Consider the following 27,386-nt stretch of genomic DNA (forward strand, 5'->3'; position numbering starts at 1 on the left):
ATGGAGCCAGGCAGGAAATCTTCAGTACCCCCAAGTTCCATTGCTACCCTGGAGGGGCCTGGCAATGCCTCCCTGGAGCTGCCCAATGCAGACCTAGAGAAGCTCCGAATGTTCCCCATTGGGCCTGGAGCACACCATGAAGACCCTGCCACTGGGAACCCTGGCAGCAGAGCTGCTACAGATGGCACCCGGGGCACAGACCCCACAGGGGAACCAAGTGGCGACATTAAGATCCCTAATCGGGATAGTGGGATCGACAGCCCGTCCTGCAGCATAGCGGATGAGCACTTTCCCTGTGAGGAAGGCAATGAGGTGGTCCCACGCCCCACTGTCCTGAGGCTGCACCCTGACAGTGATGTGGGTAAGGGCTGCATTGAGGAGCCTGAACTTGAGAACAACCCCTCCAGGGCCAACATGGACCCAGCCAAGGTAGGTCACCCTCATCCCAGGCACTGGGGTTGCAACTGCTGTATGTTGAATTTTGTCAAATGATTTTTCTGCATCAAGTGAAATGATTATGTGGTTCCCCTCCAGCTTCATTCTCCTAATGTGGTGTATTACATTGATTTTCATATGTTAACCATATTTGCATTCTGTGGACAAACCCTATTTAGTTATGGATTTTAATCCTTTAATATGCTACTGATTTGGTTTACTAGTATGTTGCTAAGGGTTTTTGCACCATTAATCATGAAGAATATTGATCTATCACTTTCATTTTTTGTAGTGTCTGTTTGACTTTGGTATCAAGGTAATGGTGACCTCATAAAATGAATTTGGAGGTGTTCTCTCCTTTTCAATTTTTGGGACAAATTTGAGAAAGATTGAAATTAATTTCCCAGTGAAACCATATGGTTCTGGACTTTTCTTTGTTGGAAATTTTTTTCATTGCTTTTTCAGTTTCTTTCCTTCTTACTGGTCAGTTCAGATGTTCAGTATCTTTGTGATTCAGTCATGGTAGGTTGTGTGTTGGCAAGAATTTATCCATTTCTTCTAGGTTTGCTGGCATTCATTTGTTCACAATAGTCTCTTATGATGCTTTTTGTTTATGTGCATTGGCTCTAATATTACCTCTTTCATTTTTTATTTTAACCATTGGAGTCTTCTTTTTTTTTCTTAATCTAGCTAAGAGTTTGTCGATCTTGCTGATTTTATAAAAAACCAACTCATAGTTTTGCTGATTTTTTTCTATTATTTGCCTGTTCTCTATTTCATTTATCTCTAATCTCTTGTGTCTCCTCTCTCTGCAGTGCTCTGAGCCCCAGAAGCTGCTCCACATTGCCCAGGAACTCCTGAACACTGAGGAGACCTATGTAAAGCGCCTGCATCTGCTGGACCAGGTACCACATGACCCAGTTCCTACCTATGTCCACTTCCAGAGCTTTAGCAGGAAGTTCCAGAGGTAATCACCCTATCTCTTAGCATTGACTAGGCCTTCCAGTTGCATTATGAATAATTTCAATACTAAAGCTCAGGTAAATTTAAACCTTCTCCAGAAACATACTTTCTGTTTTCAAAACTATGGCTTTAGACTAAGATCTTGTCTGGTCATCTTGGGTCCTTTCTTCCTGGCAGTCACATTGTCTGACATATAAATGGCCTCTGGCCATCTTTTTGCCTCAACAACCAAGATGTGGGGAGGGGCACTCATCCCTTCCCTGTGGCAACATGGGGCTTATGAGCATAGGAACAAGGCTCTGATGGAACCAGGGTTTTGACAGCCATTGCTTCTGTTTGTAACTCACATACAAAGAAAAGAAATAGGAACTGAATTTCCCATGCGATGTGGGTGGAGGAAATGCCTGTCCCTGTCCACAGGGCTTGCTCCCTGCCTTACCCCAGTCCTTAGCCAATTTAAGCTTGTTTTAAGACCTTAAGGTTATTGGCACCAGTTTGAGGAAATAAGAAAACAAGAGATGGCAGTGGTATCTCCCAAACTGAACCCCCCCCATACTGCAGCAGAGGCACTATGGAAACCCCCTACAATGGTCTATGCTCAGTGGCTATTATGTGGGACCCTCTGTACCCAGGTTTTCTGCACCAGGCTGACAGAAACGGGGATCCCTCCAGAAGTCATCACAGGCATCTTCTCTAACATCTCCTCCATCTATTGCTTCCATGGGCAGTTCCTCCTGCCTGAGCTACAGAAACGCATCACAAAGGAGTGGTGAGTAAGACTCATAACACCCAGGAAGTGGGAGGCTGACACCTCCTGGTAGTGGGGTGGTTGGCTCTGTAGTGTTGGTGGTTATGAGTCATGTGATTCTGTCACAGCAGTTCAGTTGACTTCTCCCTGCCACATTGGCTCTAAATCTGGGGTTTACATGCCTACAAGCCAGGCAGGCTCATAGAGGCCCTGTCTCATGGTGTCAGGGCTCCTTTTCTGCTTTGTCTTGGGTCAAACCCCCATATCTTCTTAGTGGTGCCAAGCTTTAGTGTCTTCATCTGCAAGTGAGAGTAAATTTAATGCCTACCCAAGGCTTTATGGGATTTAGAGGAGGTTTGACATCTGTAAACACCAAACAGCAAATCAGCAGAGGCAGAGGCTTGTTTTCCCTCCCAGGGAACACTCCACCTTTGCTTCAAAGACCGAGATTTACCCCTTCAACAGTGCACCTTGGATCCTCCCACTGCCCCAGTGAACTGTTCCTCTGCCACTTCTGTTCATTCTTAGTAGAGGAAGAGCTTAGCTGTGAATCACAATAATATAACATCCCAGTGTGGCCCTCAACTTAACATTCTCCATGTTACATATACTCCTTCCCTTTGTTCTGAGTGCTCCTGCAGTTTTGCTTGGGGATCTCTGCCTCCTGCCCTGCTTCACTGACCTGGCTTGAACCAGTGTGAGGTTCTCCTGTGTGTGACCTTGGGAATATCACATCAGGAGTCCTGCAACAGCACCAAGCTGCAGCCAGACCAGGGAGAGTGGGAGCTCAGGGACTTCACTCGGGGTGGCACAAGCCTCAGTGAGGGATCTAGTCAATTTGTAAATCTTTAAAGGACACGCTCCACTTGCAGAGCAGGTTATACCATGTCCCCAAGACCATTGGTTAAAGTTCAGGCCAACTGGCCTTCTAGCTGACCCATATACGCTAAACACAGGTTCCCAGGAACCCTGGGGCCCTGGAGAGGCTCAGCACATGCACCCTACACATCTCCTTGTATATCCTGTGCAGGAGTCTGGCCACCTGCCACTGCTTTCTCAGGTGTGGCCCTTCGAATTCAATCCTGGGCATCCTTTCCCAGTAACACTGCAGCAGATGACTCTGTGTTTGCCCTTCCCCCTTCTTTTTGATTATTTCTTAAGAAAAATCACCAGCAGTTCTGTTGTAGAGCAACCCCGATACAAAACGGGGTACCTGACTGTGGGTCCTCACCCACGTGCTTAAAAGGACTTATTAATGCTCTACTGCAGGCACACGTGAAAGATTAATAAAAGGTTTATTTACAAGGGAAGGGGAAATGAGGAAATGTACAGCTCTGGGAGAAAAGTGGGAGACAAAGTTTTAAATGAGTCCTACCCAATCCGCCAATCAGGAATCCCAAAATGGTGCTCTCAGAGTTGGCCACCAGCCAGGAGCGGTGAAGCCAGGAGGCGAGTGATCACGAGCCAGAGAGCCAGCGACCCCAAGGCCCACGTGTTTGGTTTTTATATCCAACCTGGCTGCCCAACTCCACCCTCAGGTCCCAGCCACCCTCCCTTTGGTGGTGATGGGATTTGTCTTTCCCAATGTCTTGATGGCTTTAGTCTGGAGTGGGGGTGGGGTCCACAAAGCCTGTATGGGATTAACTCAGGACATCATTTCCCCCTAACAATTCCCCCCTTTCACTTTTTTGCCACCATTTCCATGGTGCTGAAGATCAAACATATGGATGCTGGGATACAGTCTCAGATGAAAATTTTTCAAGGTTCCAGTCTGAAAGAAAATGAATCCCTCCAGGTAGTGTCCACTGTGCAAAGCAAAAATCCTCCATTCCTGGAAAAACAGTTCATCAGTCCCAGCCGAAAGAAAACATCTGGAGGCATTAGCCAGAACAAGACAGCAGATATGTCAAAAATCACAGGAAAAAAAATCTTAAAATGGTTCAACTTATGTAAAAACAAATTCTTTCAACCTTGATCCCCAATTTTTTTAACAGCATAGCAAAAGTTTGCAAACTAAATCTACTTTTAAACCATATTGCCTATTTCTGCATAAAATCACAGGGCAGAATAACTAAGCAGCAATTTTTAGCTGGCTTCATTGGAATACTCCATATAGGATTCAGAGCGAACTGTTGACATCCGGTCCGTGTAGGCTTCTGGAACAAGTTGGTCTCATCAGACTCCACCTGGGCTTTCCTCTTCTCGAGGGTACCAGGGACTTTTCGTTGGCCGGGTTGTCCAGTCCTGCCAACAGTTCTAAGGTCAAAAACTATTAACATGTATTTAGGTTCTTGAAACTTACTTTCAAATCATTGTCAGCATTATGCAGTGTGTTTTCCCATGAGGCAATTCCCATTGCTCCTAATCTCACTCAGAAAAGGAGTAATCAGGGTTTCCTTGATTCTCTTTGATCACTGGGGCCTGTCATCAGAGTGGTGCACTGAGACTAACTCTGATTCTAAGCAACAGTTCTGTGCTGCTTTCTACAGCCCTCTCAGTTATCTCCACCTCACAATTATCTTCATATATTTAACACCTCACATGACAGTGGGAGAAGACACAGAGAGGGTGACCAATTTGCCCAGCATCATAGCGAGCTGGAACTTGGTCCTGTCATGTGACCCCTGGTGAGTCCCTGTACTCATCCAAGCCATTTCTTATGATCTCATCCCTCACACAGGGACACAAATCCCCGGCTTGGGGATATCCTGCAGAAGCTGGCCCCGTTCCTCAAAATGTATGGGGAATACATGAAGAACTTCGACAAAGCTGTGGAGCTCGTGAGCACCTGGACCCAGCGCTCACCACTTTTTAAAGATGTTGTCCAAAGCATCCAGGTAGGGCCTGCGATGACCTCAGGGGCCTGGGGCTGGGTTCCTCTGTAATTTGTCTTTTCACTTCCAAGTGTAATATATATGATTCTTGAAAATTTGGAACATGGTGAAAATCAGTAAAGGTAAGGGTTATGTCCAGATGCTGTCTTGATGCTCTGATCCTTAAAAATAACTCCCAGAGATAAACCATCATTCTTGTTTCACTGGTGGGGAAATCATAACCAAAGAGGTTGTGTGTCGATAACTTTACAAATATATTTCATGGAATCTGCATTCAAATGTTGCCTCTCACTCCACAGCGCCCTCCATCAGCAGTGCATGAATTTAGGAAAAGGTTGTCTTTCTCTTTCTTTTTTTCTGCAAACACCCCGTTCACAGCTCTGGCTTGTTGGTCTTTTTCTTATTGATTTACGTGGTTTTATATGCTGAGAATGTCACCCATCATCTGTCATTCATGTTAAAAATAATTTCTCCCCATTGATCTCCTGTATTTTAACTTATTAATAGCTTTCCACACATTTTTGACTTTTAATTAGCCACATTTTTAATCTGCTAAAAGCAATAATTTATAATCATCCTTATCATTGATGTCATGGAACATATTGTTATAAGAGTTTTGGGGAGTCTGGCTACTTGTCACTTATAAGCCAAAACTTGAGAGACAAGAGTTTGTGGAAGAAAATCAGGTTTAATGAGGTGCAGCAAAACTGAGGACAGGGCAGACTACTGTTTCAAAGGCCATCTCCCCGTAATGAGGAGATGAAGGGATTTACATAGGAGAGTACTAAGGAAGGGGAGAGGCTAAAAGGTCAGTGTCAGCAGAATTTCTGAGAAATAGATAAGGTGTTCCAGGAGCTGCATTCACATCCCCTTTTCTGACAAGTTTGGTCTTGACTGGATCTGTCATGGTGCTAGGCATGCTTTTTACTATGATAAAGGGTTGTGGCTTAACCCTTGTCTCACTTCTACCTTTATCTCAGTTTCAGCTGTTTTTCTGGCTTTGTCTAAAAGAAAAGATAAACAGGAGCACAGCAAGGACAAATAGGGCAAGGGACTCATGGTTACCAAGCTGGTAACAATTTCCTCCTCTTGTTCCTCCTTGAGGGCCAATGGACAGGAGGTTGGTCTTCTGGAACCACTACTTGCTGAATAGGGGTAGATGTTTGGGGGCCCATGGAAGAACAGAATCTTTCCCTTCCTAACTTAAGATATGACTATCAGTCACAGGGTTGTAATCCCAATTGTTTATATACTTGAATTATAATTATTTGGAAGTTTTAATGTCTCCAGCCTTTTGGAGACAAAGGGAACTAAGTAATTTAGGAGACAAGGACCAAAGATCAAAAGAAATAAGCACATTATAGTAACAGTGACCGTCCATCCAAACCAGTTAGAAGTGATTTTGTTGATAATAGGAGTCAGGACCAGGATTCAGTTTTTCAAAGGTGCCCCACTTGTGCTTAGTGCCTTCTTTCTCTGTGTTTTCAGTTTCCAGCTGGCCCTGGAGTCCAGCTCAAAGCTGTTGCTATTACTATATCTGTAAATACAAGCCTCAGAGAGAAAGAGAGATAACTTCTTTTCTTGTGCTCTTTAGGGTCTGAAAGTGTAACTGTACGACAGAGAAGTACCCAGGAGCCCCAAATTGTTAAGGGGTGCATGTACATTCAAAGGCAAAAGAAAGCAGACCCTTAGTGTGACAGATTAACTGGTATGAATAGAATAGAATTGGTGTGCAAAGAGAGAAGAAAGGATTTCAATTAACAGATTCCAAATAAAACTCCAAAAATTAATCCATCCTCTCCTTGACAAATGCCCAGTCAAGCAGGTTCTGCCCGAAGTAAGACTGCTGAGACCCAAAACTTAACATAATCTATGGTACCTTCTAGTGGGCACTACAAGAAAGGGGTTAGGTAGGTTCCAGAGAGCTAGGACAGGAGATACCTGAAATTCAAACTGTACCATGTAATCCACCATCAGGCCAAGATAACTGCTGCCATTATCTCTGCCAAGGACCAAGAACAGCCTCCCCATGTGGATCTCACTCATGTGTCTCTCCTTCAAGTGTCTCTCCTCCTTTGGTCTCTCTCCCTTTATTCCATTTCAATTTGCATATTTACCTCACTCCTTCCCAACTGCTCCCCCATTCAAGATGGCATGCTGGGAATTGTAGTCCAATGTAACTACTTTTAAGTGGGGCCAGGGAAAATGGCAACCATTTACTGTGCTGCTATGCTCCTCCCCTTTCCTGGAGATACATCTATAACAAAAACAGTTGAACGATTTAACCTGGGTTGCAGTGTTTTCTTCTACATATTTTATTGTTGCAAGCCTTATATCTAAATCTTTAATCCACCTGAATTTATTTTTGGATGTGGAGTTAATGAGCCCACTTCATTCTTCTATGTGTGGTCTTCCAATTTTCCCAGCACCATTTACTTTTTCCATTGTTTGGTCATGGCTGCTTTATTGTAAATTAGGTCTGCTGTGTATGTGGATTTATCTCTGGGTTTTTGCTTCTGTTCCATTGATCAATATATCTATTTTTTTAATGCCAATTCCATATTGTTTTTAATACTGATGCTTTATGGTAAAACTTAAAATCAGGTAACATGATGTGTTCATTTCACTCCTCTTTTCTTAGGATTGCTTTTCTATTTGAGGGCTTTTGTAGTTCCATATACATTTCAATTTTTTCATTCAATTTCTTTGAAAACATTATTGTTGGTATTTTGATGGGTATAGTGCTAAATGTATATATATCACTTCAGGCAGGATAGTCATTTTGATTATATTGATTCTCCCCTTCTGTGAGCATGGGATGTTCTCCCATATCCTTCTATCACTAAGTCTTTTAATCTCAGCTTATAGTTCTGCTTATATATGTCCTTTACTTCCTTAATTAGATTAACTCCAAAGTATTATATTCAATGAATTTTTAATAAACTAAAACTTTTAAAATCTTTTATGCATATAAATGCATTTATAACAGTAACCCACATGTATAGAATTTATATTTTCTTTTAATGTTATGACTTCACTTTAAAAATTTTTAAATGTGGGCCTCCCCGGTGGCGCAGCGGTTGAGCGCTGGGTTGCGAAGCTCTACGCAGCCTCTGCAGCGCTGGTTCGATCCCCGGCTGCTCCCCTGCCACCGGAGGAGGGTCCCATATGGCGCGCAGACCTCTCCTGCCGCCCGCTGCTCCCCTCAGCAGTGTACTACGGTCCTTCTCCCTGCTCTGCTCCCCGCTCTGGCTCTGGTGAATTCTCTCACCTTCCCGCACTTCTGACTGTACCCAGTGCATGTATAAACAAAACAAACAAACAAATAAATAAAACATCCCTCTATAAAAAAAAATTTAAATGTTATCCCAGAATAGTTTCCAATCAGATTATGGTATCAGTGCCCACCTCCACACACGTGCACACACATGCATACAGAATACACAACACATGTATACACATAGTGCATACAAATCTATACACACAGGCACACACACATTCTTCACTGTTCCCCTAATGGGCTTAGTGGGCACTGAGCCCTCTGTGCCAATGGCTTGGACATGGTCTGGATTCAAGGTGCCCCTGGATATCTTTCCTGCCTCCAGGATTCCCTCCCTTGTCTGTGTTATTTGTAGTGATGAATGTCCACAGAGCTGAGAAATCCTGGCATAAACAATGTGGAGATTGCGTGACTATTCAGGGTTCCCCTTGTCTTTGGAGGTTGCCTTGGTTTAATCCAAGGCATATTTAAAATTTTTGGACCTTTATTTGGAATAATTTCCAGTGTTTATAAGAAAGTTGCAAAAACAGGGAACTGTTAACATTTTTTCTTGTTTACTTTATCATTTTCTCCAAACACACACAGTTATTGTTTTTGAAACTTTTGAGACTAAGTTGCACATGTCTTAACCCTTTATACTCAGAGGGAACCAGGATGTTCTCTACATAACTACAGCACAGTGATCAAAGTCAGAACATCTGACACTGAAGCAGTGGCGTTGTCAATCCACAGCCCTGGTGACAAATTCCACCAGTTGTGCCAATACTGTTTTATTTCCTGGTCCAGAGCCCAAGATATGTATTGTATCCATTATCAAGTTCATCTCCTTTGTGCCTCTGTGCCCTCTGTGTTATCTCTCCACTTGGGTTGTCCTCATTTTCTCCATGGCTGGGACCAGGTTGTGTGTCTATGCGGGAATGTCCCAGGAGTGAGGCTGTGTGTTGACCATGTCCTGTCTGGAGCACACAACAGTCCTTTGTCCCTTTTCTGCTCACTTGATCTGGGACGTCTGCCCAGCCTCCCCATAGAGAAGTTATTTTACCTTTCCTGCCCTGTTAAATATTATAGTTTCTTGTAACTATCCTGTTTCTCCTCATCCTTTGATTCTCACTGGAAACTAGATGACTTTACAATGGTTGCAGACTGGAATTTCCAGCCGCGTCATGTCCAAGGCACTTAGACTCCTCTGAGATGCAGCCTCCTGTTCTGGGCTCTGAGCTCAGCAACAGGGTGGGTGGGCAGGGAAACAGGTGCCAGTGAGACCACGAGGTGATTGCAGTGGCTTCCCAGTCAGGTGCAGGGCCAAGAGGTTCTGTCGCAGGCAGGCAGGGCCCCTCAGGGGAGGAGTCTGTGAGGGAGCAGGACAGGGGGACCTAGCATAGAGATGGGGTGATGGCACTCAGCAATGTGGCCTGGGGCACAGCTGTCAGATGGGGGTCTGGATGAAGTGCTGATGGGCCTGAGGGAGTGTTTCAGAGAAGATGGGGAGTCTGGGAGGAGTGTTGGGCAAGGTAGGGTCACAGGGTCTCTGCCGTGTCCCCCATCCCAATCTGGTTCTCAGTTTATAGCAGGTGACAGCACTCAGAGAGGCTGCAAGGGCTGAGTCCCATCCTCTCAGCTGAGGCCCAAGTACCAGCGGGAGTGGGGACATCTCTCAGGAACGAAGCCAGCAGTCCTTGTCCAAGCCTTTATTGTCTCCAGCGAGGACAGATATGGAGGAGCCTGCACCAGATTCAGGGCAGGTCACCAGTGTTCAGCCCTGTCCCAGCCTTGATTTATCCTGTTGCAAAAAGTGATCTGCAGTCAGCAAGGGGCAGCTGCTTGGGGCAGCCTCCTAGGGCTACCGTGGGCAGAGTAGGAGTGGGACCTGAGGTCTGAGTGTGTCTGTGAGTGCCTCCACTGTTGGTCTGTCCCCCCACAGAAGCAGGAGGTGTGCGGGAACCTGACACTGCAGCACCACATGCTAGAGCCTGTGCAGAGGATCCCGCGCTACGAGCTGCTGCTCAAGGACTATCTGAAGAGGCTTCCAGCCAATGCCCTAGACCGGAAGGATGCAGAGAGTGAGTAGTGCTGGGTCCTGGGGAACAGGAGCAGAGTTAGTCAACAAATCCCAGCGGGAGAGGGAGAGACAGAGACAGGGAAAGACAGAGAGAGAGGGAGAGAGAAAAACAGAGACAGAAAAAGCAGAGACAGAGAGATGCAGAACAGGAGAGAAGGAGAGAGAGGAAGGTGGGGAGGTAGAAGCCGAGACAGAGAGGGAGACAGAGGAAGGGGAGAATGCCGATGGTCCTTAGACACAGCTCAGAAGTAACCAAGAGTCTCTAAGGGCAGAGACTCCTGTACCTACTGCAGTGTAGGGGGGAGGGACACTGGTTTTGGGGAAGGGGCTCCTGCAGAGTTTAGGCAACAAGAAGTGCCTCATGGGATACTCCTGATCCAAGAATAGCAGTTGGTAGACATTACAGGGGAGGGTCCTGCTCAGGAGGTTGGGGCACTGGCCCCAACAGACCCCAACCCTAGCAAAAAGTGTGTTTGCAGGGTCACCCGCCCCCCCTCCCCCAACACACATACCATGCCAAGTCTGAGAGCAGAGCAGGTAAGGGCGGGAGCAGGACTGAACCATCCACACAGGGTCAGGACCTGCGTGGAGCCACCAGGCACCTGCAGCTGACTCTGCATCTCCTCCTGCAGGGTCCCTGGAGCTCATCTCCACAGCCGCCAACCACTCCAACACCGCCATTCGCAAAATGGTGAGGAGGGGGTCCTCTAGGGTCCCCCCAAGGGACCTGCTGCAGTGTGGGAGGGAAAGGGGGACCACCTGTCCCCAGGGCAGACAGGGGCTTCATTGAGAGCTAGACAGACCTGCCCCTTACTAGCAGGTGATTGTTGGTCAGTTATTTAGCACTCTATGCCTCAGTTTCCCCACCTGTAACAGATTACTGACAGAACCTGTTTCACTGAGCTGCAGTGGAAATTAAGTGATTCACTCAGTTCACTCAGCATTACTCCCAGAACAGGACCCACCATAGTGTTAGCTCTCAAATTACCATCATTAACTCACTCATTCTTTCTTAAAGTCTTTCTTAGTAGATTGGCTGCTATAACGATATACCACAGACAGGGAGATTAAACAGTCCCCACCAGAAGCCACCACATACACCATGGAGAACAGGCAGCAGAACCATGACCTGGGGGTCACCTGACCACTGCTCCAATCAACCTAGAACACGACCCAGCTTTCCCTGCCTCCCCACCTCGTTCTCCCAGCTCTGGTCACCATTCTCGAGATTAAATCTAGACCAGTGTTGTCACTCCCTGTACAGAGCCCTCCCAACTAGCTGTGGTCCAGGAATACTTGGTTCACCTACAAGCCAGGTGCACACCTACCCTCCAGTACATACCAGGTGCACACCCGCCCCAGTACACACCGGGTACACACCCAGCTCCCTCCCTCCACCCTGCCACTACCCCCCCATACATATGACTCTTCAGCCCTGCCTTGCCTGCTCCTCCTTGATCTCCATCTGACTCCCCTTTTCCCCACATCCACCTGCATTTGTGTCATAGACAGTAGGTCCAGCCATCTAGCCTGCTTCCCAGATGTGCAGGCTGAGCTCTCTCAGGTCTAAGGACAGTGGTGGCTGTGGCATGGTGGGTTCAGGCTCCCACGGGGTCATCAATGGAGGTTCCCACAGGCTGAACTCTGCCTGTTCTGTACTTGCCCCTGACCAGGCTCCTGCTAATATCAGAGACAGCACAGGATGGATAGTGTTTCAGCTCAGAGCTGGGGCCTAAGCTGCTGACCCACTCCCATCATACCCAGGGGAGTGGTTGGCCACATGACCATCCAACTGGCCAGGAGACCAGGAGGAGGTGAACTTAGGATTGTTTGGTCTCAGGATGGTCCTGGGTTACATAGCTTGAAGGTAGAGCAGGAAATCAGGCAAGGGAAGGAAATGACCAGGGCAAAAGCTGCTGATGGCAGACAAGACCCCCCAACCTAATGTCTTATGCTGCCTTCCCAGCATGCAGCACAGCGACTCAGAAGGCCAGTCCCAGTTCTCTAGCTGAAACATGTCCAGTGACTCACTTGTCTCTTCTGTGCCTCCATTTCCTTCTCTTTAAATTGAAGACAGTAATGGTCTCTATCCCATAGAGTGGGTACTGGCGCTAAATGAGTTCATACCCACATTGTATATGAAATGCTGCCTGGCACATAACAACTGTGTTATTGTTATCACTTACTGGTCTCTGCATAGCGAACTTGTAGTTATCCTTCAATACCCAACATGTATATCACCATGTTTTCCCTTCCCCCTCATTGTCAGTAGGCTCATTTCCCCATCATGGCTCGGGACCATCACTGTGGGGCATGGCTCTGCATCTCTGGGTCCCAGCAGCCCTGCAGGCCCTCAGTCCTTGTGGCCAGGCAGCTGCCTGAGCTCTCTATCTCTCACAGGAGAAAATGCACAAGCTCTTGGAGGTGTACGAGCAACTGGGTGGGGAGGAGGATATTGTCAATCCTGCCAATGAGCTGATCAAGGAGGGCCACATCCAGAAGCTATCAGCCAAGAATGGTACTGCGCAGGACCGCCACCTCTTTCTGGTGAGCACTGCCCCATCCCCCCACCTGCAGCCTCCGAGCCACAACTCCTGTCCCCCTACCCCTGCCACACAACCACTTCCCTGCCTTGTCCCCACAAGCCACAAGGCCATACCCCTCCTAACCTTGCCCCTTTCCTCCCTGGTAAACCCCTCCCTGGAGTGCCTCCCTCCCGGGGCACCTCCTCTGTGGGGTTGCCCTCATCCAGTGCCTTTCTATTGCAGTTCAATAGCATGATTCTTTACTGTGTACCCAAACTGTGGCTCATGGGTCAGAAGTTCAGTGTCCGGGAGAAGATGGACATTGCCGGGATCCAGGTGGGTAAATTGGAAAAAATTTACCTTTTCCTATAGTTAGAAGAAATCATTTTTTCTACTGTTTCTCTATAAGAAATCTGACCTTGACCTTGAGGGATTTAGGAAGCCCTATCAGAGTTCTGGGCAGGACCTAGTCCCCTGTCTCCCGAAGCACCTTCACATCATTGGCCTGGGGTCCCCCATACCTGCTGTGAGCTCTGTGATCCTTCCAGTGACATAGGTGGGTGGGAGTCTATGAAGAAATGATCCTACTGCGTGAATACCGGGGAGCTGTGTATGACCTAGTCACAGGGCCCCTCCTCTGGCAGTGGGGGAAAGGGGTATCCAGCCAAGGACCAGAGGGGTGGGACCTCTGGATCCTACTGCAAGGGCTGGGGAGCTTCAAGGTTTTTGCCCTTTGCGGCTCAGAAGTGCTTCATGCAGTAGAGACCCTCCAGCTCTTCTTCAGGGATTCCCATCCCTCTCTCTGGGGCACATGTGTGTGTTTGTGGAGATCTCGGTGTACAAGATTTAGCTGTGCAGCGGTCAGGGAGCAGCTTCCCAGTTTCAACCACAAGGATGTGAGGTCTTGGCCCTGCCCAGTGGGACCGTGGTCTGCCCTATGTGTGGACCAGCTCACGTAGTATCAGTCACAAGGTCACCTCTGTCCCTCCTCAGGAAAGACCCACAAGTTCAAGACCTGCTAAGTGACTGGCTGTTTTTGTTTTGTTCTTGGTCAATGTGCTTTAGGTCCAAGACGTGGCCAAGCGCAGTGCAGCCCACACATTTGTCATAACAGGGAAGAAGAGGTCCCTGGAGCTGCAGACTCGGTACTCCTGCTGTCCCTCAGCATCTGCCCCTGTGCAACTGTCTTTGACCTAAAATTTTAGCATATGACTTTTTGTAAACTGGGCAACCTGGTTATGTGTTTTTATTTATTTATGGTTACTTACTCATTTGTGGTTTGTAATAACACTAAGGGGAAGTCAGTGAAAATTAAGCTTCTGTTTCCTGCTCCCCACCCCCAGTAGATCCTCTTAACCACCTCTTAGTTCTTCTTCCAGAATTTCTGTGCCCATATATACACATCTATTTTTAAAGTCACAGATGGCCATTTATACTGGATCGCTTGTTTGGTGTCTTGCTCTTTCAATCATGTTATCACATCTTCCCATATCTGAACCTCATTTCCTAAGCAACCTAATTTTCCATTGTGATCACTGACAGTTTCCTCCGTGGTCACCCAGGTTTCCTCCAAGTCACTACTGCAGACAATGCAAAGTGGCCTCCCCAGAAAGGTTTTTTGTATTTGTTTCATTATATCTGAAGATGGATTCCTGAGATAGAATGCTGGCCAAGGGCAGCATACCTGCTTTAAGTGTTGGTAGCTATTGTCACACTACCCTGTCAGGAATGGGACAGCTGGTCTCACTTTTGCTAATGATATGAGATCTTTGTGATGGCCCATTATGGTCCAGGGAGGTGTTAATTTACACTTACTGCAAAGGGCTGTGCACACCACACCTGGCCACACCTGACCACATCTGACCATACCTGGTCACAACAGACCACACCTGGCTACACCTGACCACAGCTGGCTACACTGGCCACAGTGTTCCAGATTCTTTGGGGCCAATCTTCTAAACCTTGAGTTGCATTTTGAAGCCATTAGCAGCTCAGTCATGCACTGCAGGACTGAGAGGAGTCTGGTTTATCAGTATCTAAGACTAGTTTAATAAAACACTGCTTTTGTTTTTTTTTTTTTAGTTTCCATGAATTTATTAATTTACGTTATAAAAAATGGTTTGAACATATACAACCCTTTCTGTTGTGACTTACAAATGCCTCCTAGGACCCAGCTTCTTTCTACCCATAGTGGGTATTTTTTTATGAATTATTTTATTTTATATAATTCTTACATCATTTTTCACTTTTGCATAATGTATGCATTTTCATTTTGGTTATATTCCCCATATAATTCCCACTCCCTTTTTCTGACCCTAATTCCTCTTCTCCTCCCCCTGCCCTGCTTTTGTTTTTGTAGGACGGAAGAGGAGAAGAAAGACTGGATTCAGGTGAAGCTCCTAAACTTTTTTTTCCCCAAAGATTTATTTATACAAGAACTGGGGTACAGGTTAGAAACGTGGGAGGGTGAGAGAATTTACAGAGCCAGAGCGGGGAGCAGAACAGGCAGAGGAACCAAAGACATTGCTGAGGGGAGCAGCAGGCAAGACAGGAGAGGTCTACTGCACCCATGTGGGGTTCTCCCTGGCTGGCCAGGAATCGAACCCATGCTGCAGAGGCTGTGGATAGCTTCGCCACTCGGCACTCAGCTGCTACGCCACTGGGGAGGCCCGAAGCTCCTAAACTTTTTAAGTAACCAAATCACCAAATTCTTGAGCATTCTGGCCTTTTTGTGTTGGCATAGCAATGGGTGGCCCATGACCCCCACACAGTGCCCACCCATCTGCCTGCCTTGAAATGATAGAGTGACTGCATTATAGCACCTTCAGATGCCATAAGCCTTTCAACCCATTCATTTATCTGGGGCCCCAGTAAAATTACAAACAGACATGAAGAGGTGGCAGGTAGGAAGCTGCCCTCACCTCTGGGAAGATCTCCATGGATGTTGCCCTCTCTCCATGGTGACAGGAGTAGTAGGTCATGCTGGATGAGCAGCTTGACTTCCAGGACGGAGCCTGTGCTTCCAGATGGCCAGGCAGGGAGGCAGACAGTGTCCTGGGTAGCTACAGTGGGCTTGGCTCAGGATAGGCCAGGATGGAAATGATGGGACAGAGGCTGTAACCTGCAGGGCAAAGGTCAGGAGGGCCAATATAAAGGGGGATCTCAGGACCAGGGGCAGCAGAGCCTCACAAAGTATAGCATGGCCACCACCAGGCCAAATACTAGTCATTAAATACATGTGGCTTCCAGAATTCTTAGAATTTGGGTGAGAAAAGAAGGGAAATTCAAATTAGGTGTAACTGCTGATGTAGGAAATGGAAATGTGACCTTGACTCTGATATAGCTTCTTCACAGAAAGTGTCCTCCTATGGCACTGAAGAGGGTGGGGGTGGAGACCTGCTTGGCATAGATGACTTGTGTTAGGCTGTTGGTAAGGGGGAGATGTAGAGACCATGCACCCATCCTCAGGGACAGAGGCACACACCTGCCCTCCCCTCCCTGGCTGAGACCTCTGAGGCCTTGTTCTTTTGGTCCCTTTCAGGTCATCCAGGCCACCATTGAGAAGCACAAGCAGAACAGCCAGACCTTCAAGGCCTTTGGCTGCTCCCTGGGCCAGGATGAGGACCCTGCCCTCACTCCAGACTCTCCTGTAAGTGCCAATACCCTGGGCTCGTGGGAGGGATCCCTGTCTGGTGATACAGATCAACATCTTGATTATCCCCACTCAGGGTCTCCCCAAGCTTGGGGAAGCCAGAAGACAGGGTTCCCACCCAGGATGTCAGCAGCAGCGAGCCATCTCTCAGGGACCTCTCTAAGCCACAGCCACATCCTCTCTTTTGGTACCACTATGTAGGACTTCAGAGGGAGGCTCCTTCCCCCCATGCCTCCTCCAGAGTGTCCATGAAGTTGGGGAACACCCAGCCCAACCCAGCCCAGCAGCCTGTGTCCCAGACTCCAGGCTTGGTTGGTTCTCCCATTGGCCTCAGCAAGTATACAGACCAGGCTACTGCTTTTACTTTTGCATCAAACACACTCACAGCTATTCACCTTTTGCTTCTTTCCAAAGTGCTGTCTCCTGCCTTGACTGGATGTATTCACACCTGCCATTAAAGTTCTGTGGATACAGAGGTCTCCATAGAACCTGAGGAGGGGAGACCCTGAGCCACATCTAACCACAGTGTGTGATGTGGCCAGTGAGGCCCTGCCCACTGCTCTAAGGGATAATGGCTCTCTGGACCCCTTCAGGACTATGGAGGGAGAAACAGGCTCAGGGCCCAGTGAATACTAAGCCCTGTAGGCCTTTCTCTCTATTTGTGGTCAGATGGAAGGACTCGGGGGTCTTATTGGTCACTGCTGCATTGGCATCAGCATGTGGCCACACACTTTCCATTCATGCCTGCTGTTTCTGTCCTTCCAGATAGTGAGCACCAGCTCAGAGGAGTATGCAGCAATGGTCGATGGAGCAGGTGCTGCAGTGGTGAGTGACTACTTGCTATTCTCAGGGCAGGGGAGAGCATGAGGTCAGACAGAGTAATCTGAGGTCTGATAGGTGACCTGAGTCAGACAGGTGACCTGAGGGTGAGGGTCCAGGGATACGTCCTCATGGTGATTATCTGGGTCCAGAATGAGGGATCTCAGATCCCCTGGCCCTAAGGTCATCCCTTAGTTGGCGAAGGTCACACAGTTGTGCTGTCGGCATGGTGCTGTGCTTCTATTTCAAATGAGTATGTCTGGATGAAACGAGAATTTAGTTGGTGCCCAGCCCTTGGCGACTCAGTCATCAAAGGGGAAAGGCAGCACCAGGACAAGGGGCAGGCAAGGGCTGAGGCCTGCCAGGGGCGCCTGCAGGAGTGCTTCAAAGAAAGTTTCTTAGAGGAGGCATCTGACCATTTGTCAAGCCAGGAGGATGGAGGGAGGGTCTCACTGGGACCCAGGGAGGTGGCTGTGCCAGAGACCCTCACTGGAGTCTGCTCCCTCTGCCTCAGGACACCATGGGCACCTGACTGGGGCCCAAGCAGCTTTGTCTACCGTTCACCCTCCCAGGGACAGGCCCTGCATCTGGGTCTTGGCTATTTCCATCCCTTGACCCCAAACCATCTTGGGTGGGGTGATGAGAGAGAAACCGGGGTGGGTGCCTGCCTGCCATGAGGGTGCCCATTCTTTAACAGGTGAGAAGGTAACTGAGAACCCCCAAGGCTCAAGTATCAGCCAAGTCTGGGGGTACCTCCAGGTCAGGCTGTGGTCAGCAGACATGCTGGTTGGCTATGTCCTTTTTCACTGGGTAGACACACAGGTTGCCCTAGGGCTCAGTCTTCCTTGGAATGTGCAGTGTCCCAGACATTTGGGTGCTTAGGGTTACAATCCAAGTTAAGGAAGCCTCTGTCTGCCCCCAGTCCTTGCGGACACCTGGTGCCCCCCAGCCTCCCTGTCCCTTTACCCATCCCCAGCGGGTCCCGACCCGACAACAAATAGTGACAGCTTGGCCCCATTCACGTGGCCTAGTGTTGTCTCTGTCAGCAGTTTGCTGGGACCCATGGCAGCTCGGTGTGCATGTTCTCCAGCCATACAGGGTGAGCCCAGGCTGTATTCATATTTGAGGAAGGCACCCCAAAGTGAATGTTAATTCCGACACCAGAAAGATTGACCTCAGCTACAATACCGGATGTAAGCTTTTCTTAGCACAATTGCAGAAGAAGAGCAAACCCATTTGGGTATGATGGTCTGATTTCTGTAGCCCCTGTGTCCTCAGACACACAGTTCCTGCAAACCTCTCTTAAGAAATGCTAAACCCAGACAAGGAAGTTTTGCAAGGGGGACTTGCAGAATCCAAGCCTCCCCATTCTGCAAAAATCACATTACTCTTCGCAGAAGCACAAACATGACAGGGTAAGAGAGGCCTCCTGGAGCCCTAGACCCACTATGACAATATGCAGGAACCCCACCCCCTCCACCCACCCAGTTCTGAGTGAGTCCCTGCCCAGCCATCCTTTGCTTGGGTACCCTGCCCCCACACTCTTCCCCTGGAGCTCCCATGAGGACAGAGGAGCCCAGCCACACCTCCACTGTGGGCAGGGACTGAGGCTCCAGCCTATGTCACTCCCTGTAAGGCCTGAGGAGAGCTGTCTGAGGCATACTCTTGACCACACACTTCTACCTGCTTTAGCTTTTTCCATCCTTCCTGGGTCAGGCCTGCTGCTCCAGCCCTCTATCTGGCCCCTGTCCCTTGGGGACACCTGATAGCCTCTCCCCATCCTTATCCCTCAGTTTTGCTGTATCTTCTGCTTGGAGTCCCATGAGTTGTAGTTCTGTCCTTGGGCTGAGATACATATTGGGGCTCAAAGGCAGGACAGAGGGTTTAGTCACCCTGCCAGTGATCACTCCCACCTCCCAGGCCTTTGGTATTTGTACCTGGAAAACAGGCACAGTGGAATCACACTGAAGGCTGGCTGGGGGCAGAGGCTGCTGGGACATGACAGCCAAGTCAGCAGCAGGAGTGGCCAGGGGAAGAAGTGTGGCCTCAGTTTTGCCTCTCAGGCCGTGATGTACATTCTCTGCCTGGCAGGGCCTTGTGGTTCTGAGCTTTGTGAAATAAATCAAGAAGACTCAAGGACATCTTATGTCCCCGGAGCCAGGGGTCACCCTTGGAGGAGCCAGTCCACCCTGGGATCCTTGTTTTGGGTGGCCAGCACTGGCCTCGCAATCGAAGAACCCATGATGGGGTGGGGGGGGCATTGTGGACAGTGATCAGAGGCTGCACAGCTGGGTAGCATAGGCCAGAATTTGTACCCAGATTCCATATGAGTCAGCTCAGGCTGTTGTAATAAAGTAACACAGACTGGCTGACTTAGACAACGGTAGTGGAGATGGAAACTCCAACATGAAGGTGTGGGCAGGATTGGTTTCTCCTGCTGTGCAGATCCCATCTCCTTCCTGTGTCCTCATGTGGTTGTCCCTCACATGTCTGTGTCCTCATCTCTTCTTATAAGGACACCAGTTGTGCTGAATCAGTGTCATCTAATGACCTCATTTTACCTTAATTTTCTCTTTAAAGATCTGATCACCAAATATAATCACAGTCTGAGGTGCTGAGTGTTAAGGCTTCAACGTATTGATTTTGGAGGACACAATTCAACCAGTATGCGTCCCCAATGAACAAGCCCCACCTAAGCCACCCCTTTCACGCCCCCCCACCCAGATCACCTCTTTCTTCCTTAAACTTGCAGAATTTATGGTAAACATATTCTTAGCTTATTTTATTCTCAATTCAATAAGGATATTTTGGACACACACAAGTAGAGATAACAGTACAGTGAGCCCCCTGCCCCCCACATCCTCGGCCTGGAGAAACTTCAACTCTGCTGTTCTTGTCTCAGCTGCCTTCCCCACCCCCAGCCACTCACAATCTTTTTTTTTTCTGGAATAGCTGGGAAAAAACCCCAAACATCATTTTACTTTGCTCAGACACCATAAAGTTAAACTTATTTTAAGTGTTTTTCTTCCAAATGGACAAGTACCTCAGTTTCCCTATTGGTGTGTGGCAGAGATTACAAGAAGCCCTGCCAGTGGCTCTACCAACTCTGACATCCTAGGGAGTGTGATGAGCAACTTTGGCATTTTGTAAAATCTTCTTGTCTGTGGTGAACTGGCTGTGTTTTCTGTGCCCACAAGACATTGCAGCCAGAGCTCCAGGAGAACCCAGTCCTCCCCAGGGTGCCAGGCATTTGAGAGCCAAGCAGCAATCTCATCCAGGACAGGGCATGGCCACGTGAAGGGCAGTCTAACTCAACCCCTTTAAACCATCTCCCAACACATCTCTGCAAGTCTCCTCGTGTGCAGGAATTATGTAACCTGCTCCTTCAGTTTGGACAGCATCAGATTTTTAAAATATGTTAACACATGTTTGACTATAAAGGGGAATAAATGCATGCTTTTAAGAAGTGATAGAGTGAAATGAAATCCCTTCTCCCATTGTCCACTCCCCACTTCTTCCCCCTCTTAGAGATGGGATGTGGTTCTTGCAAACAGCTTTTTAAAATTTATTTTTTAAAGATTTATTTATTTATGTATGCAAGGGCTGGGGTATAGGCTAGAGGTGCAGTGGGGTGAGAGGATTCACCAGAGACAGAGTCGGGGAGCAGAACAAGCAGATCTACTGAAATCCACTGCTGAGGGGAGCAGCAGGCCAGACAGGAGAGGTCTGCTGCGCCATGTGGGTCAGCTCCCTGGCAGGCCAAGGATCGAACTCGTGCTGCAGTGGCTGCTGAAACTTCATAGTGCTGAGTTTTAACCCCTTGCGCCACCAGGGAGGCCCCCAAACAGCTTATTTAAATTCAAAAGTGTTTTTAGTATTTGGGTATCATGTCCTAAGGCTCTGTTAGTGTCTAAAAACACAGACTATATTGTGGTTTGTGTCTTAGCAAGGGCTCTCTTTTCTTGGCCTGCTGAAAGGACAAGTGGGAAGGTCAGGAGCACCTGAGGGAGAAAGGAGAGCCCTGCTTCTGCTCCTGGAGCAGGAGAGCCTCACTGTGCAAGAACACCCCAGCACCCAGGCAGAGCAGGTGACATCCCTATCCTGGGCTCTGGGCCGACATTCCCCCAGCAAGAAAGATCTATTAGTCACCCCAGGTTAATGTACTGGCCTCCGAGTAGGACTCATTCATTCCAGAATAGAGTTCTGTACCCACCAAGACAGCAGGAGCTGGAGTGGGGGGTGGGGGGTGGGGGCCATGGCCAACTCGCTTGAATCTTTCCACAGCAGCTTTTTGTTCTGAGTGTTGGTGACTGTGTCCCACACAGCTGCTCCTCTGTGCATGCTCAGAAGCTGACTGCAGCCTTTTCCTCCTACAGCTTGAGTCCAGGAAAGGGTCCTCTAAGGCCAGACGTGACAAGGAGAAGCAGGGCTGTAGCAGCTGCGGGGAGACCTTCAACTCCATCACCAAGAGGAGGCACCACTGCAAGCTCTGTGGGGTGGTGAGTCGGGGGAGGGAGGCGATACTGGGCAACTTTGAAATACATACTGGCCCTGCAAGGATGCATCCATTTAGTGTCTCCCGGATGACAAAGAGTCACCCTGAGCAGATGTGAAATAGCCCAACTGAAGTGGAAACCCAGTCTTCTTTCTCTGCTCAGCTCTGGTGTCTAAAGACTTTTGGGACTATAGCGCCCATAGTAACTGGGTGACTTGAGAACAGGAATGAGAGTGACCTCATGCTATGTGAGGTGAAAGGGACAGAGCAATGTGCGGGGTGCAGCCCTGGTGGATGAACCTCCCTGCCACCTTAGTCTAAGCTCTCCAGTGGTGCTATAAGTTTGGGGCCCCCCAAGTGATGTGACCCTGTCTCTGAAAGCAAGCCCTCTCCATTCTTCTTCACACAATCCCCAAAATCCTTCTCCTCAGGATGCTTTTTTTTTTTTTAGTGTAATATTGGAAGAAAAAGGTATCCCTAAGGAGAGGACTGCTCATTCTTAGAATAAATTATTTAAGCTGAATCTATGTTTGCAAGTGGGTACTAGCACAGAGCTTCCCCAGAGCTACTTTTCCAAGGCCACTGGCATCCCATGCTTGGATAGATGCTCCTTGTCACACCCTTGCATAAAACTTGTGACAAGGGCAGAATTAATGGATAAGCATTCAAATGAATGGCTGGCTGGCTGGTTGGTAGAATGGATGGATGATGGATGGATAGAGGGTGAATGGGTGGGTGTATAGAGGATGGGTAGATGGATGGGTGGATGAATAGGTGGGTGGGTGTGTAGATGGATAGTTAGATTGCAGACACATGGGTAAAGTAGTCTCTAACCCTCAAAGAATTCAATTTGGGGTTCACATTGTATTCTCCAGGATTGGGATATTTAACTCAATCCTGACCAGACTTCAGTAGAAAATTTAAGAACTGCCTCTGCCTTGCAGACTCCAAACATTAGTTATATGAGATCAAAAGCACTAGCCTTTGTTAGTCTTCCCCCAAATTGGGCTCCTCTCAGCCAGCCTGTGCTCACCACCAGCAATGGAGGTTGGCACCTTGGTGGGTGACTGTCCACAGCAGCCTGCTGGGCTGGTTTGATCTTCATTGCCTCAGTTTCCCTCCTCACATAGGAAATAATAAAAGAAAAGGAGAAAACTGACAAAAAACAAAACAAAACCAAACCGTAAAATCGAGGCCTCTGAAGAAGAACTCCTTCACTTGCTGAAGAATAGTCTTTCTCTTTGTGGTCTGAGAATCACTGCCCAACATCACAGTCCCTTAGGGTCATGCCAGAGGGTGAGTTCAGACAAGAGATCCCAGGCCCACAGAACCATGGTAGAGCAGGCTGCAGAGCCTTCCTGTACCCCAACACAGGTTTTTCCGACCTACATTCACCAAAGCCTCACAACCACCCAGTTTTACAGACAAGGAAACTGAGGCTCAGATACATAACTTTCACAGAGTCACACATCAGGGGGTAATAGTTGCCTTTGGAAAGGGGGTGGCAGTCCTTTCTCGTATGAGGTTGAAGGTTGGGGAGGTCAGTGTCCAGCAGGCACCCACACACTGCACATTCAGGTTAGCATTCTCCATCCAACAGGTGGAGACCTGGCGAGGCTGGAATGGCCTCAAGATGGAATGACCACCTCCAAGCAGACCCAGTTTGAGGAAGTCTGGGAAGGCTTCCTGGACTAGCAGGCACTTCAGAAGCTAAGACACTGGGAGTAGGGCAACCCTCTGGCTTAGGTCTGGGTGTCAGAGTAGAGAAGAAAGCACTGCTAGGAGGCCTTGAGTGTAGGTTCCAGCAGTTACATCGGGACAAATGCAAATAGAATAAGAGGCCTTGTATATAGCAGGGAAGGGCTGGAAGGGATATTGGGGGTGTGAGGCACAGTCTGACTAAAGACAGTGCCAGTCAGGAGGTACAGATGCTGAGGTCAAAGATACAAGGGGATGCTAAAGAGGAAGAGATGCAGATGGCACTTCCAGAATCCTAGCTGAGATGGGAGGAGAGGCTTGTTCAGTGTGATTATGGAAGAAACTTGAAGGTGACCACCGGCTGGAAGGAGGACCCAGATGAGGGCCCTCTCTCAAGAAGGAAGAGAGAGAGGATGGCTGAGGTGATCCATCCATCTATCCACTTACCTAGTCATCCATCCATCCACCTATCTCTCCATCCATTCATCCATCCAACCATCCGTTCATCTGTCCATCTGTCTATCCATCTCCCCACTCATTCACCCATCTCTCCATCAATTTTTCATCCACCCATCCTTGCATCCATTCCCCATCTATCCATCCTTCTACCTATCTCTCCATCAGTCCACCCCTCTAGCTGCTAAGAACATAAATGTGCAAGTATCCTTTTGAGTCCCTGCTTTTAATTCTCTTGGGCATATACCCAGAATTGCTGAATTTGCTGAATCATGGGATAATTTATTTACCCTGTGAAATTGTGTAAACAGAAATCATAGAAATTACTGAATCATAGGGTAATTCTACTTTCAATTTTTTGAGGAAATGCCATCTGTTTTCCACAGCAGCTGTACTATTTTTCCATATTACATCTTTACATTCACACCAACACCGCACAGAGTTTCAATAGCTCTACATCTTCACCAACACTTGCTTCCTATTTTGGATCACACCGCCATGATGGGTATAGATGCCCTCATGAGGGCTTTGCATGTCCCTGATAACTAGTGACATCGAGTGTCTTCCTGTGATGTAGACCCATGGATCCTGGACCCTCCAGGCAAGGAAGCAAGTCCTGGACTTCTGTGGGGCCAGCACTGGGCTCTCTGTCCTCTGATCACAGAGAAGCACTGCCCTTCTGCATACTGTGTCTGCCTCTACCCCCCTGCAGCCCTTCTAATCCTTCTTGTCCAGTCTTCTGTGGGTCACAGTGTCTTCTGCCTTACAGGTCATCTGTGGGAAGTGCTCTGAGTTCAAGGCTGAGCATGGCAGGCAGAGCCGAGTCTGCCGAGAGTGCTTTCTCACCCAGTCAGTGGCTCCTGCAAGTCCCAGCCCTGAAGAGCCCACAGAGCCAAAGCAGAGGACTGAGGTGGGTGGCTTGGTTCTATGAGCATCCCAGACTGAAGTCCCTGAGGCAGCCTGAGCAGACTGTGTTTCCAGAGCTGTCTGCTTCCCTGAGACCAGGATGACTGAGGGGAAACTCAGTGGGGTCCATGACCCTGGAAGCTGCTGACAATTGTACACCAAATGACACATGTGTTTGGGTGGGGATTCTCAGGGTCTGGGCACAGCCAAGGTCTTGGGAGCCATTTGCACTCAGGAGCTAGATGGTGACTAGATTCCTGGACTTAATTTCAATGTAGGTGTGTGTTGAGGTTTCACCACACCAAAAACCCAGCATTGCTCAAATACCAGCAGGTGACCAAGCATTCAACCCAATTCTGGCACTATCTACCAGAGATAGCACCAAACCCACAGGCAAAGGGCTCAACCTCCCAAACTGTACCCTCATCTCCCACTGTGGACTCCATTACAAGCCCAGGCTGTTACCTGTGTTTCTGACCAACTGGCTTCAGATTGGAGGTTACAATAACCCTTTCTTAGATTTAATTCATCTATTAGTATGGCTCACAGAATTCAGAAAGACAGTTGACTCACTAGAGCACTGGTTTATTAGCAGGAATATCACTCAGGAACATCAAACAAAACAGAAACACAGGACAGGTCTGGAGGAAAAGCAGGGCGTCTCCATGTTCTCTGGCTGCACCCCTCTCCCCAAATCTCTACATGTTCTCTAAGCTCTTTGAAATCCCTTTATTTGGGTTTTGTAGAGGCTTCGTTAGGCATGCCTAATAATCACTAGGCATGATTGACCCTTGGTCTTTGGCTGTTGATTCCACAGCCAGCCCCTCTACCCTCCCCAGAAATCAAGGGAGTAGGATTAGAAGTTCCAAACTTCTGTTCACATGGTTGGTTCCCATGGCAATCAGCCCCCCTACTCAGGTTCTTCCAAAATTGACCTCAGTAACATAAGAGACATCTTTATCACTCTCAACACCTAGAACATTCCAAGCGTTTTGGGAGCTATGAGTCAACTTCAACTGTTGTTGAAGACAAATACAGAGATGTATATATTTTGTCATTTGTATGACCAAATACATATTTCTTATCTACCACAGTTTTGCAGACTGGCATTACTGATTAGTCAGCCTGGGCTTTTATAACAAACATGACAGACTAGGCCATGTAAGCAGCAGTTTATTCTCTTCCAGAGTCTGAAAATGAGATCCAGGAGTCAGATGTTACCTCACATACACACCATCACAATTACACACACACACACACACACACACAGAGCCTGATACCAACTGGTCCTGCAGTGACCCTGGGGATCAGACTGGACCAGTTCTTTGTCCAGTTAATCTCTCCCTCTTGCCTGGTCCCCTGAATGGCTGGGCTCCCCCATGAGACTGCAGCTGACCTATCCTTTTTGTCCCTAGAAGTCAGCCACTGAAGACTCCCAACCCAGCCTGCTCCGTGGCCCCCTGCAAATGTCAGATGACAGAGTGACCTGGAGTGAGGTGTGGGCCACCATTGTCACATCAGAGCCCCTGCAACTGGTACTGCACCTGCAGGGAGGCAACCAGGTATGACCCCCATTTTCTGGGCTCTTGTAGAGGGTATCCCCATTCCCAGAGCTCAGAGCCTCAGCCTGTAGTACCTGAGGGACATGGGCCTTACCCTGGCACCCACCCTGCTTGAAGGGTCCCTTCAATGACCCTGGGCGTCTATTTTCCTGGTTGCCCAGAATCAGCCCTCTGTTGCCCACTTATGGGAGATGTTTTCAGCAATGCAAGGACTCCAGGGCCAGAGGACTGATCCCCCTCTCTTTCGTGCAGAACAACCAGCCACCCTGTACCATCCCTCTCTCAGGCTGCAAGGTGAGCCTGCTAGACCCCAAGGAGAGGCTGGATGACGGACACGTGTGGAGGCTGCAGCAGGCCCAGCAGTCCTGGTACCTGAGTGCTTCATCTGCAGAACTTCAGCAGCAGTGGGTGGAGGCTCTGAGCATTGCTTCCCAAGGGGACCTGACCCAGGCCACCTCTGGGGACCCTTAGCCCCAGGTTCCAGCTAGCATATCAGCAAAGAGTATACCTCTAACTGTGTGTCTGGAGCAAAAGTGTTCCTCTAACTGTGTGTCTGGGGCAAGTGTAGGGTCACTGTTAAGATAACCCTCTCTCAGGGCGTCCTGTAGGGGCCCAAAGACAGACAGAGCATCGGAGGCCGTGCCCAGGGTCGTAGTGTTGCCGAGTTGGTGGAGCAGAACTGCCGAATGAACCTCCTAGCTGCTGCTCACTGTCTCTGCTGTCTACACCATGTGAACTGAAGGAGCGGAAATTCCCTGCCTCTACTGTCCTCTGCCCTCTCCTGGCTGCCCTGCAGCCCCTGCCCCCTGTGGATGACCTAAAGGAGGGACAAATGATTCCTGAATAACCATAATATGAGACTCCACTGGAGGCCAACCCTCCAAGGGGATGGTGGAGGAGACATGTGCATTTCTTCTGAAAGATAAGGTCTGAAATGAGTAAATAAATGCTGAC

The 27,386-nt window shown here is 48.5% G+C and overlaps 1 protein-coding gene across 1 annotated transcript; it reads left to right on the top strand.

Moving 5' to 3' along the window:
• On the top strand, nucleotides 1–26,903 carry FGD3 (FYVE, RhoGEF and PH domain containing 3; the record flags this gene model as incomplete). The annotated part of the gene is made up of 15 exons (XM_084237935.1): nucleotides 1–429; nucleotides 1,251–1,340; nucleotides 2,031–2,167; nucleotides 4,827–4,983; nucleotides 10,182–10,320; nucleotides 10,952–11,010; nucleotides 12,720–12,866; nucleotides 13,088–13,180; nucleotides 13,910–13,989; nucleotides 15,204–15,234; nucleotides 16,386–16,536; nucleotides 21,663–21,814; nucleotides 24,734–24,874; nucleotides 26,286–26,432; nucleotides 26,550–26,903. 15 exons carry the CDS (start codon nucleotides 1–3, stop codon nucleotides 26,901–26,903), a joined length of 2,307 nt encoding a protein of 768 aa, XP_084094061.1.
• Nucleotides 26,904–27,386: the final 483 nt, after the last annotated feature.

The sequence above is a fragment of the Talpa europaea genome, assembly GCF_964194135.1.
Source record: "Talpa europaea genome assembly, chromosome: 7".
Taxonomy (NCBI): Eukaryota; Metazoa; Chordata; class Mammalia; order Eulipotyphla; family Talpidae; genus Talpa; species Talpa europaea.